Below are 13,205 nucleotides of genomic sequence, written 5' to 3'. Positions count from 1 at the left end.
ACACATTTGGTAGTGTGTTAACTATACAAAAGAAGACACCATACAGTTTTAAAAAATTCTTACACAGCCTTACATTTCAATTTTTTTCTTTAAAAGGAGTGAGTTGTATACAGGGGGGTTAAATGCTTTATAGACATGAAAAAATCTGTGCTAGAAGCAACTTATTCATCATCATCATCTTCTTCATCTTCCTCCTCCTCATCCTCTTCATCTTCCTTCTTTTTCTTGCTTTTTCAGCCGTGACAACTCCCTTTTTTGCTGCATCAGGCTTTCCTTTAGCTCAATATGTAGCAGTATCCTTTTCGTATTTTTCCTTCAGCTTCGCAGGCTTCTTTTCATAAGGCTGCTTGTCATCTGCAGCAGTGTTATTCCACATCTCTCCCAGTTTCTTCGCAATATCACCAATGGACAGGCCAGGATGTTCTCCTTTGATTTTTGGGTGATACTCAGAATACAACAGGAAGAAGGCCAAAGGAGACCTCTTGGGTGCATTGGAATCCTTGAACTTCTTTTTTGTCTCCCCTTCAGGAGGGATATAGGTTTTCATTTCTCTTTCGTAATGGATCTTGTCTGCCTTTGCCATATCTTCAAATTTTCCCTTCTGTTTAGCAGACATGGTCTTCCACCTCTCTGAGCACTTCTTAGAAAACTGAGAAGTTGACTGAAGCATCTGGATGCTTCTTCTTATGCTCCTCCCAACAAGTTTGCATAAAAAATGCGTATGACAACATCTTGCCTCTAGGCTTCTGAGGATCTCCTTTGCCCATGTTTAGTTATTTTTCCTCAGCAAGGCACAGAGTCGCCCAGTGCCCTTCTGGCTCTCACTTGTCCCGGCGCTGTCTCTATCATAACCTCTTTAAGTTATGTGAAAGTTACAACGTTGCCCGCCCCACAGTGAGAGCTAAGTAATCTCTCCTTCCCTTCTTGAGCGTCCATGACTTTCACGTTGTATGTCACAGAGTCATGGGTGAGGATGGAGACTGTACAGTGCAGGTTCCTGGTGTAACAGACAATTCCCACTCATGAGAGGAACTCTGGTACTGTGCCCAACAGAGTCAGCTATGACAACTTCACATTTCATACTGCATAGCTGCAGAAAAATACGTATATGAGAACCAGAGAGAAATGTAACTTACTTGCACCAAGTCTCAAAAGCAAGATTAGCAGAATTAGCCCCCTACCAAACTAACGGCCCTAGTCATACCCATCACATAATTTCTTTTTTCTTGCAGATTCAGTGAAAATAGGGCCCTGATCTCGCTAAGGGAGATGAGAGTATAGGATATTTTTTTCTAAAACAGAAGCAGAGCTTTAAAATACAAGAAAGTCACATATCATCTCCTGATGAATCTATCACTGCCTTTGGCATATGCCTTACCTTCACAGGCAGTTAATGTCCAGAGGACAACCATAAACTGCATATTCTTATTTCTCTGGATACAGAATGTGCTCTCTATCCCCAAGTCTGGGGCAATGGATTGAGAGCTAGTAGGCTCCAGTATACATCAGTGTTCCTTTACAATACTAGTTCTTCCAGCTTATCTGTCACCTAACACTATGTTAAACATACTAATACTTTTAACAGGAAAGGGAGGAAAAAAAAATAAAAAGGAAACTGAAAGGAAGAGTGGTGGGGGGGGGGGGAAGTGAGTATGATTATCTCTGCAAATGTCCAGTGGCACACAGACTTAAGAGTTTATGACTCTGCAATCATCTCAGCTCCTTAAGGGTATATCTTTACCAGTTCCCCAAGTACACAGGTTACTGCCTTTGCCAGGACAGCATGACTCCCTTCAAGCAGGGTAATCTGCCACGCACATCAGGTCTGCCACGCAGTGAGGCATTTTAAGGAATCTGTCACCCACAGCCTACAATTCCGAGAGTTAGGATCTGCTACCTTGAGCGACATGAAATAGCAAGCCCCTAGAAACTTCTCTTCTTAATGTCATCATTCTCACGACATTTGGACAAACAGGAAAACAACCAGACCACCTTCTTTTAGGCTTTACAGACCACTAAGCAAAGAGGCCTGAGCTTTCTTCAATGAAACTTAGGGACATGAAAGTTCATGTTCTGACCCTGATCTAGTCTCTGTCAATGAAACTAAGTCACTTTCCTTTCTGTTGGTTTTGTCTTCCTGTCTACGAAATATAGCCCTGATACCATTAACCCATTCCAGAAGATAGCAAGGAACCAGACAGATATTCTTGATTGAATTTCAAGTAAACCCCCTTGGGCTGCTTCTGATCACCAGCCTACTGCCTTTAGTTCTAATGTCAAATGTCAATAAAATCCAGATACTACATCTCTTCTCAATTTGGGTAATATTTTGAATATTTTACAAATAACTGCAGGCAACAAAGCAAGATAGACATGGAAAGAAGATATACAAATAGTGAGTTCACAGGGGGAAAAGGATAAAAATACAAAGGTGGGAAGCACTTCCTGGTTTTGGAATAAAAGACACAGTGGCAAAGGATGGCGTCCATGAATAAAACATGTAAGTATACAGAAAAACCACCAAAAGTAAAAAAACAGGAAAACACCAGAAAATATTTATTTTATATGAAGGTTACTACTGTTGGCTATAAAAAGAAATCCTTTAAAAAGTAAGAGTCTTTGGAAGCAAAAGATAGGAAGGTGTAAACTAATTAAAAACAGGCTAGCGACAGGCAACATCATGTGTATGCCGAGATGGAGTATAGCTATAAAAGCCTGGCGCACACATGCAGTGTATTAGGTTGAAAATGCATGTCTCTTCAGCTTCATATCTATTAAAGGAACAAACAATTTACAGGTTGCTGCATTATGGGAGTATGATATGTGGAGTGTCAATCTTTTCTCTTCAAACTGAAGCATGTTAAGTAAAATCAATGATGGGGTTTGGGGAGTAGGGGAAGAAAGGGGAAAAGCAGGGAGAAAGTAAGTTTTTAAAAATCTCTGCCTCAGCAAAAGTTTTCATTACAATTTTAGACAAATGATCCCTGTGTCCTTCTCCCTTGCTGCCTGGGGCTCCATGCTATTTCTATGCAAATAACAACCTCGTGGTTTATATCTTATTATTTCCACCGGAGCTGCAGCGACATGACCTGAGACATGTAAGAGGTGGGGGTGGGGGGGGGGGCAGAGGGGGGGAGTTGGAGAGTAAACAGAAAGAGAGAGAGAGAGTGGGAGGGGGAGGGGGACAGAGGTAGAGAGAGAGAGAGAGAGGGTGTTCACTCAAGTGTGAAAAAATATTGTCAGGAGTGAGCATCAAGAACAAAAAAAAAAAAAATTGCAGGGATAACGTGTTTATTTCAGTCCCCCCTAAAACCCCCCAAACCCCCCTTCCTGCAAACCAGCACCTTTTAAAATTCATTGGGCATCAGGCGATCATGCACAATCCATCTGCTTTCACTTTATCATTTGCATTTCATGCCTCCTGGCTTTTGATGTGCTGATACTTTGATGCAGTCAGGAGACGCGCATTATCATTATTTCAATTTTCAAAGGGGTCAACGGGATCGGCACTTGCACACACAAGATTTTTTCCCCCTACAACCTCTGAACACCCCCACTCCTTATTCTTCACCCCAATGTTTAACATAAAGGATGAAGACTCAAAAAGGTGGGGGTCAAATATTTACAATCTAAGACTGTATATAGGCTTGCATATGTCTCCTACATTTCCACTTTACACAGGTACATACTATGAGCACCAAGGCTTAAGAAAGGAGGCTCTACAATGTTTCAAATACACAAAGACTTTCTCACATATGGACACTCAGGGAGGCACACAGACAGAGAAAGAGGGGGATCCATATGCAGGACACAGACACAAAGAGACAGAAAGATCAGCACCCACACGGAAAGAGACATGCACTCAGGGTGACTTGCACACACCCAGAGTACACAATACAGAGAGATACCTACAGAAAGAAAGGCAAACAGAGATGAAGAAAGACACCAGCACACACAAAGGCAACACGCACAAGGAGTGAGTCAGAGGAAGCCATCTGAGCATGGTAGTTTCCTTTTTCATACCTGATAGGCAAAGGGGCTGATAGGACATTCTGAATGAATTTGCATGAAATCGGGTGTCTTCAGCAGCACAGCTGTATACTTAAGAGGAGCTGACATGAAGATAGTGAAGCAGGCAGAGCAACATTAGGTAACCTCTGTATCTGATCACTCCCTTCAGCTAACAACAATCATGTCCTTTTAGAAGTGAGCGTTGTTTGGTAAGTTAAAGCTATAGCTTTATTTGTCTTTCACCCTGTAACTAAGCTTTTCTTTTAACAAGCAGCCCTGTAAGCTATGAAGGTGAATATAATGAATTTGATTAGAACAATTCAGTCAGATTTTAAGAAATCAATCTCTAATGTCTCTTCATGGCACAAATGAAATTCAACTAGCAAGTTTTCAAGCAAAACAAAACCAAAAACCCAACATCTGCTTTTTGTAATATTCTTTGTATATAATATAGTATCAGGGAAGGGGGGAGAAAGAAACTCAATATAAGAAGATACATTTCAGAAATTAGCTCTCTGACTGGGTATGGGAACATCATGGAAATATAGGTTTTTTAAGTACCATTATCTATGAGAACAGAATTTTTAAAATCTTTCAAACATTCTGTTCTCATAGATAATGGTACCTAAAATTATCTTCAGCATTCATCAATATCTCATCCTAAGAAGGTATCCAAAAGAGCAACTTAAAAAAAAACAACCTTAAGACTCTCAGCAGTTTCTCCCACTGCAATAATAATCTTTAATAGTAGTGGTTCATAACCTTTATTTCCAGGCTACTCTCCAAAAAGGGAGGAAGACAGCCAAGTTCGCCACTGTTAGCACTGCTGTGCCTTTCCTTGGTGAGAAAAAGCAAGCCCAGAGGAGGATACAGAGTTTATATGAATGCAGAGAGCAAGCTGATCACATCAAATGATTCCTCTAATTTCTGACATCCACAAAATCTAATTAAACCAATGGAATTTTCAACTTTTTCCTAAATGGGAATGATAGAACACTTAATTCTTATCTTTACACTTGAAAGTCAAGACTTGATAAAAAGTTCCCGCAAGTAGAGCAAATGTAATATCCGATACAATTTAGTACGTGTATTAACTCCATAAGCTCAATCACCAAATCATGTTAGAGAGAGGAACGGGAAACTGAAATTTTAGCTCAATCACCAAATCATGTTAGAGAGAGGAACGGAAATTGAAATTTTAATGCGGGCCAACACTTTTCACCAAGAACTAGGTACTTTTTTTTTTTTTTTTTTTAAAGAGATGGGGTCTTACTGTGTTGTCCAGGCTGGATTCAAACTCCTGGGTTCAACCTCTCCTCCTGCTTCAGCCTCCTGAGTAGCTGGGAATCTAGGCATGTCCAGTAGAACTCGGTACTTTTACTTATGTTTTCTCATTTGAGCTCCACATTATTTAAAGGTTTAAATTATTATCCCCCTTTGACAGATAAGAAAGCTGAGGAGTTGAGAGGTTATATAAGTTGCACAAGGGCAGTCAGCCTCAGACTATTCCATTACATTTTTCTGGCCCTGAGGAGAAAATAATTTTCCTATGCTTGCAAAGGTGTCAGAACTGCACTGTCCTTTATATATTCAGGTATTCTTAGATAGTTTTCACTCTTACGAACAGTGACTGCAACCATCCATTTTTCCCCCCTTGGAAAAGCCCTTGTAAAGTTGGATTTAAAAAGTACAAACCTTTCTTTGGAAGGGAAGATAAATCTTTATGCATACTCTTTTCCAGTAATCCATCCATGCATCCATTCACCCATCTTCCCACTCAATATTTGCCAAATATTTCTTCTATATACAAGAGACCACCATCGGTGCCCTTATCGAGAGGTGTATTTACAGATTTCACAAAATCATTAAAACTTGATAGTCTCAACACCTAGGCCAGTACCTAATTCATAATGTAGGTCTGAAATGGGAACTAGCACAGCTGGAATCAGAGACAGCTCAATGTCTGAGTACAGATCTCCTCACATCTTTTACTAGTAGATTAAGAAAAAGAGAGGAGAGGAGGGACAGAACAGAAGCGTTCAATTAATTCTGTCTTTCCACAATGACACTGAAACGTTAAGTGCTTTGGAGCAGTGGTTTTATATAGTTTGTTCACTAACATATACACAGGGCTTGGAACAGTGCCTAGAAAACAGTAAGTACTCAAAATAGTTGAGAAATGAAATAAATGAATGAATGAATAAAAAGGCAAGCAAGTCAATGGGCAGAAAAGATGGAGGGAGAGGGGAAGAGATAGACTGAGGAAGGCATGGATTGAACTGCTTCTTTCCAATCAGGATCTTGAATTAAGAATTCACAAAATAATCTTCAATCAGCTATGTAAACTTCTTCAAAACCCTAAAAACTTACTTTGTTGAGGGCTCCAGCTCCTGTTAGAATTAAGTGAGAATTCTCAACCTGGATGGTTCTCTGTCCCAGCCGGACAAGGTAAGCCCCAATCCCAATGGCCCGGCACGTCACCTTAAAAAATAAATTCTACATGTCACATATTTATGTCCTCTCTGAAGCTGTAAGAACTAAGGCATAGATAAGTAAAATCCAAATTAACAGAAATAAACATTGCTTTTTATGAAGTCTGTTTGATAACAACACACACAAAAAAATTTCATGGTCAAAGAAAAGAAAATACAATGATGCAAAATTCAGGCTGCGTGCAAGGACTCATGCCTATCATCCTAGCACTTTGGGAATCTGAGGTGGGCGGATCGCTTGAGCCCAGGAGTTCAAGACCACCTTGGGGCTGGGCGAGGAAGCTCACACCTGTAATCCCGGCACTTTGGAAGTCTGAGGCGGATGAATTACTTGAGGTCAGGAGTTTGAGACCAGCCTGGCCAACAAGGTGAAACCCTGCCTCTAGTAAAAATACAAAAATTATCTGGGCATCGTGGCACGTGCCTATAATCCCAGCTACTCGGGAGGCCAAGGCAGGAAAACCACTTGAACCCGGCAGGTAGAGGTTGCAGTGAGCTGAGATCACGCCACTGCACTCTAGCCTGGGCAACAGAGTGAGACTCTGTCTCAAAAAAAAAAAGACCAACTTGGGCAAAATAGCGAGACCCCCATCACTACAAAAAATTTAAAAATTAGCTGGAGGTGGTGGCACATGCCTGTAGTCCTAGCTACCTGGAAGCTGAGGTAGGAGGATCACTTCAGCCCAGGGGGTAGAGGCTGCAGTGAGCTATGATTGCACCACTGTACTCTTGCTTGGGTGATAGAGTAAGACCCTGTCTCTTAGAAAAAAGAAAGAGCGGCTGGGTATGGTGGCTCGCTTGTACTCCCAGCACTTTTGGAAGCCGAGGCGGGTGGATCATGAGGTCAAGAGATTGAGACCATCCTGGCCAACATGGTGAAACCCCGTCTCTATTAAAAATACGAAAATTAGCTGGGCGTGGTGGCACGCGCCTGTAGTTCCAGCTACTCAGGAGGCTGAGGCAGGAAAATTGCTTGAACGCGGGAGGCGGAGGTTGCAGTGAGCTGAGATCACGCCATTGCACTCCAGCCTGGTGACAGGGCAAGACTCTGTCTCAAAAAAAAAAAAAAAAAAAAAAAAAGAAAAAGAGAAGAAAGGAAGAAAATAAAAAGAAGTTAAACTAAAAGCTAAAACAAAGTACTGGGTTTATTTGAAAAATTCAGTTATTTATATTATCCTATCTTCCTATTATCATGTGTAATTAAAATAAAATTGTAGACACACAATCTTCAAGAATCATTTGGGACAGAACAGCAGTGATAAGAGAAAAAATAAACCTAGCTACACAGCCAACTCTTCAAAAATTTCACATTCTGGAAAGATTTACCAGGCTGATGGTAATGATCTCATTATAGGCCAATGAGGATTCTCCAGCAATCATTCCAGAACCTCGAAGGTTCTCAGGTCCAATTCCCTCTTCTTTCCCAATAATATCTGTTATCTTGTACCTATTGGATATGGCCATGTCAAATTACGAAGGTTAAACACAGTAACAACAAGCCATTAAAATAATAATCACCATTAAAAGTCTGCTAAAAGTGCATTGAAAGCTTATATTTAATACCAGGGCTTTATGTGCTTCCTTTTATACTCTTCATTTATATGTATTTCCTTCTTAGCTTGGGCCTATTTTACCTGGAAGCAATATGGCTTAATAGGAAGAGCAAAATCTGGAATTAAGCAGATAGACTTTTTTTTTTTTGAGACGGAGTCTCGCTCTATTGGCAGGCTGGAGGGCAGTGGCATGATCTCGGCTCACTGCAATCTCCGTCTCCCGGATTCAAGCAATTCTCCTGCCTCAGCCTCCCGAGTAGCTGGGAATACAGGTGCGTGCCACCATGCCCAGCTAATTTTTGTATTTTTAGTAGAGACAGGGTTTCACCATGTTGGCCAGGATGGTCTCAATCTCTTGACCTTGTGATCCGCCCGCCTCGGCCTCCCAAAGTGCTGGGATTATAGGCGTGAGCCACCACGCCCAGCCAAGCAGAGAGATTTAAATCCTTGCTCTGATACACGCAGGAGTGTGACTCTAAAGATAATAATAACTTCTACAAAATGAGAATAATAATATCTACCTCTAAGGGTTGACAAGAAAGTTAAATTAAAGCAAACAAGGAGAAGGTTTGACGTTATAGATGGCCCTCAGATTTTAGATGCCTTCGCTTATTTTCTAGAACAAATTTTTTAAAAGCAAGGTCAATGTATATCTCTGTAATGAGCAACAGGCATCATATGAACAATTTTAGACAATTTTACATAGGAAGAGAATATCCAAACAGAGCGGTAGGGAGAATGAATGCTCAGCTTAGTTTCTCAAGTCAAAAATCCTCTTCTAAGGTGGGATGAAACGAAGGTCAAAATACTGAACTCTCATTCCTGCTCCTTCATAAATATCAAATATATACACAAGCGTCCCTGGATATGTCCTCTGGAGGGGCAGGTGGAATGTGTGTAGAAGTGAAATGCTGACCAAGTTGTCCAGAAAGCATCCTGTGGATCTAGTGGAAGTCACTCATCTGTCTTCCTGGCAGGGGATTAGGAGTGATAGCTGATAATGGGAAATGGGAGATGGGGAATGTAACTGATAAAAGAAAGGAAAAATACAAAGTTGAAAGTAGAGATGGGCATATATTATTTATTGTTCCACCTATACCCAGAAGGCTTGGCAGTGGGCACAGTTTTATAAATTGAAATAATAAATAAGTACCCCATAGTGGCTCTTAAAATACTTCCTCCTGGCCCCATATTTTCCTGCTCCCTTCTTCATTTCCAGCCCTCCATCAATTCTTTTTCTTTGCCCTTGCTGTTGATCTGTGACTTTGCATCTCTGCTTCCCAGATTCTGCTGTCTTTCTATTTTTAGCCTCTCCTAATATCCAATAATTTCCCAGTTCTTCCTTTTGTTCTGTATCTAGACTCTGTCCTAAAGTTATATCAGAAATGAAGCTACTGTCCCTTAAGGGGGTTAATTAACTACATTAATCTTATATGTGTGTGTGTGTGTGTGCCTGCTCGTATAAGGTCCATATAGTCGTAAATATTCAAGGACCCAGCCAGATTTGCCTGTAACAAACTCAATATTCATAGATTCCAGAAATGAAGAGTTAAAAAACATCATAGGGGAAAAATCCCATTCAGAGTAGCAAGAAAAAATGCAAACTATTTAGAAATAAGCATGAAGAAATTGGCAGAATCTCACCATAACCATGTTGTGCCCCAAGGCACCATGATGAACTCCCAGAAGCATTACAAGATATTTTAAATTTTTGGGAGAAGCACTATTATATGTGATATCTGTGACCCTATGTGAACTACTAGCTTTAGATAGTTCAGAGTAGTTCACAGTTTGTTAGAATAGTGCTACATTCCTTTTGAAAATGTCCTGTCTTTGCAAAGCTAGATTTTTGAAGTTTCTGTGAAAACTCAATGAAGAACAAGAAATGTGGGTGGCTATATCCAAGCTGATTCCAAGGTTTGAGATGTTATGCTGACACAAATATCTCATTAGTAAGTAACTGTAATTATTTAAGAATAAATTTTTTCAATTTACATATATAATTTTTTCAAATGATTATTAAGTTATTAGGACACAAATACTTATTGTTTAACTACCTAATAAGCAGAAATATTAAGTGTATCTTATACTCTAGGGGTGCTATGAAAAAATTACTGAGACACTAAGGATGCGATGAACCAAGAAAGTTTGGGAACCTCTGGCAAAACCTATATGAAGAAAACTACAAAACGTAAAAACAAAACAAAACAAAAAAACCACTCATACAAATGGAAAAACATACCATGTTTCTTTTTGGGGAAAGTTAGTATTATGAAGATGTCAGTTCTTAAATTAATGTGTAAACTCAATGCAATCTGAATCAAAATCATTATGAAAACTTTTTTGGAATTAGAAAAACATGAGCCTCAAGCCAAACACAGTGGCTTGCACCTGTAATCCCAGCTACTTGAGAGGTTGAGGTGGGAGGATTGAGGTCAGGAGTTCGAGACCAGCCTGGGGAATGTAGCAATATTCTATCTCGGAACAAAAAAAAAAAAATTAGCTGGGCGTGACGGCGCCTGTCTATAGTCCCAGTTGCTTGGGAGGCTGACATGGGACAATCTCTTAAGCTCAGGAGTTTGAGGGTTCAGTGACCTATGATCACACCACTGCATCCCAGCCTGGGCAACAGAGTGAAACCCTGTCTCTAAAAACAAAAAACAAAAACCCTCTACATTAAAAAAAAAAGCAAAAGTAGCCAATAATACTTGAGGAAAAATTTAAAATGTGAGAAAATTTGTCCCACTAGAATAGTTTAAATAGTGTGGTATTAGCCCAAGAGTAGACAGAACAAAAAAACACCAAAAAATAAATTTTCAGTAAATAGTATTAGGGCAATGAACTTTTTTTTCTTTTTTTTTCTTTTTTTGAGATGGAGTCTTGCTCTGTCACCCAGGCTGGAGTGCAGTGGTGTCATCTCAGCTCACTGCAACCTCCACCTCCTGGGTTCAAGCAATTCTTCTGCCTCAGCCTCCCAAGTAGCTGGGACTACAGGCATGCATCACCAGGCCTGGCTAATTTGTGTATTTTTAGTAGAGATAAGGCTTCTCCATGTTGGCCAGGCTGGTCTCGCACTCCTGACCTCAGGCTATCTGCCTGCCTCAGCCTCCCAAAGTGCTGGGATTACAGGCCTGAAACTCCACACCTGGCCGAGCAATTAACATTCTTAAAAATACTTGCAGATAGATTATATGAAAATGTTCAACTTCACTGGGAGTCAAAAATACAAGTTAAAATAACAATTGCCGTTTTTATTCCATTTTATTATTTGACAATAATCAATGTTGGCAGGGGTGAAGAAAAATTAAAGAGGGAAACAAATCCTATTCTATACTGCTGACAGGAATGCAAATCTTGGGAAGGCAATTTAAAATTATTTTTTAAAACCCTTTAAAATTGACTTTTTGACCTGTAATTTCACTTCTAGAAATCAAGCAAAAAGGGATGATCAGAGCTTTTAATTCCTAAAAGTTTATGTGAAATTTATATAAATATCCCTTAAGGGGGTTCAGCCCAGGGATGTGAAAAATTAGAAATAGTCTGAATGTTCAAATATATTTATTATAATAAAATACTATGTAGCCATTAAGCATCCTATTCTTAAATAATGTTTTAAGAATACAGGAAATTTTCCCAAAAATAGTTTTTAGTGAAAAGGATAAATTATAAAAGAAATTCTTGTTATAATCTCAATCACATAGAAAAAAGATAAGTCTACAGAAAAGACAGCAAGAGTATAACATAAATTCATAATTGTGGCCTGAAGGTAGGATTGTGGCTAATTTTTATTTTTTTCTTCATAATTGTTTACATGTTTCAGTTTTTCTAAAATGACTTAAGTATTATAAATGTCAAAACTTCAATCAATAATAAGGTTCTTCAGCTAATAAGTGGTAGAGCTGGATATAAACCTAAGACATCTAGATTATGTTATCTTCAGTGTCCTTCAAGGTTATGAATAGCCGTACAATAAGGAAAAAAATACCATATTCTCCTTTCTTTAGTCATGACCAAATTATTCCAATACATATATACCTACCTGGATTCTCCTTCATCCTCCACGTGTTCACAATGGACAGAGTTGAGAGCACTGACTCTCTTATAATCTTGAGGGGTCAGATATAAATACCTGTATCCCTGTGAAGCACAAATAGTTTTTAACTCATTATTTGCCATTGTCATATAACCAGAAGATACAGCAAAGCATACATAATGAAGCTTGTTCCACAGCTAGCTTTAAATTGCCACATCACTTCTTAGGTTTACTGTCTAATAGAATACTAGCACAGACAGTCCTCCTTTGAAAGATGGAAGTGCCTATTTTTTCAGTCACTAACTGTCCTTGAGACAAGATACCTTATAGCTGCAATTCTAAGTATATTCCATTCATTTCATTTTCTCTTTTTTTTTTTGAGACGGAGTCTCGCTCTGTCGCCCACGCTGGAGTGCAGTGGCGCAATCTCGGCTCACTGCAAGCTCCGCCTCCTGGGTTCACGCCATTCTCCTGCCTCAGCCTCCCGAGTAGCTGGGACTACAGGAACCTGCCACCCCGCCTGGCTAATTTTTTGTATTTTTAGTAGAGATGGGTTTTCACCATGTTAGCCAGGATGGTCTCGATCTCCTGACCTCATGATCCGCCCACCTCGGCCTCCCAAAGTGCTGGGATTACAGGTGTGAGCCACCGTGCCCAGCCTCATTTCATTTTCAACAGGGTTAAAGGGTCATTTTCTGATCTTTAGTGACATCTCTATTAAAGATATCAACATGAAATTGAAGAATTGTGTGAATTACTGTTTTTCACTCTCTCAAATCCACAGGATCATCAAAATAAATACAAGCAAGGGATAACAGAGAACTGCAAATCTAGGAGATTCAATATTAAAATCAGAAGTCTATACAGTGCTAATAGTGAACACTGAACTCAGATCTTTTGTTTCTTCAATAAACAACTCCTAATGCCCATTTACATTTAAACAATTATACTAACATTTTATAATTGATTTGTATGTATCTATACACACATCCACATACAAAATAGAGTTACATGGTATATGTGTTTAACTTAAGTGAATTAGTCACTCAGTCAAAAAAATAAGTAAACACAGGGAAGCATTTAAAATACTATGAGAAATTATGCCCACCATTTAAC

General features: G+C 39.5%; 1 protein-coding gene and 1 pseudogene across 16 annotated transcripts in view; both read right to left on the bottom strand.

Annotated features, from left to right (window-relative positions):
• Positions 1-13,205, bottom strand: part of ACACA (acetyl-CoA carboxylase alpha) — a 330,564-nt gene that overhangs the window by 58,000 nt on the left and 259,359 nt on the right. For 15 of the 16 annotated variants that reach the window (XM_005583932.5, XM_005583930.5, XM_005583933.5 and 12 more), the window contains 3 exons: positions 12,096-12,193; positions 7,830-7,950; positions 6,382-6,492 (listed from right to left, as the gene is read on the bottom strand). In XM_005583932.5, the coding sequence (XP_005583989.1) occupies positions 6,382-6,492; positions 7,830-7,950; positions 12,096-12,193 (330 nt within the window). Of the gene's footprint in view, positions 1-219; positions 1,091-6,381; positions 6,493-7,829; positions 7,951-12,095; positions 12,194-13,205 lie in introns of those variants that run through there. The other variant, XM_045376108.3, reaches the window with a different exon arrangement.
• Positions 79-803, bottom strand: LOC135967841 (high mobility group protein B1 pseudogene; annotated as a pseudogene).

Source organism: Macaca fascicularis, chromosome 16 (assembly GCF_037993035.2).
Source record: "Macaca fascicularis isolate 582-1 chromosome 16, T2T-MFA8v1.1".
Lineage (NCBI taxonomy): Eukaryota > Metazoa > Chordata > Mammalia > Primates > Cercopithecidae > Macaca > Macaca fascicularis.
This window is presented reverse-complemented; position numbering and strand designations above follow the sequence as displayed.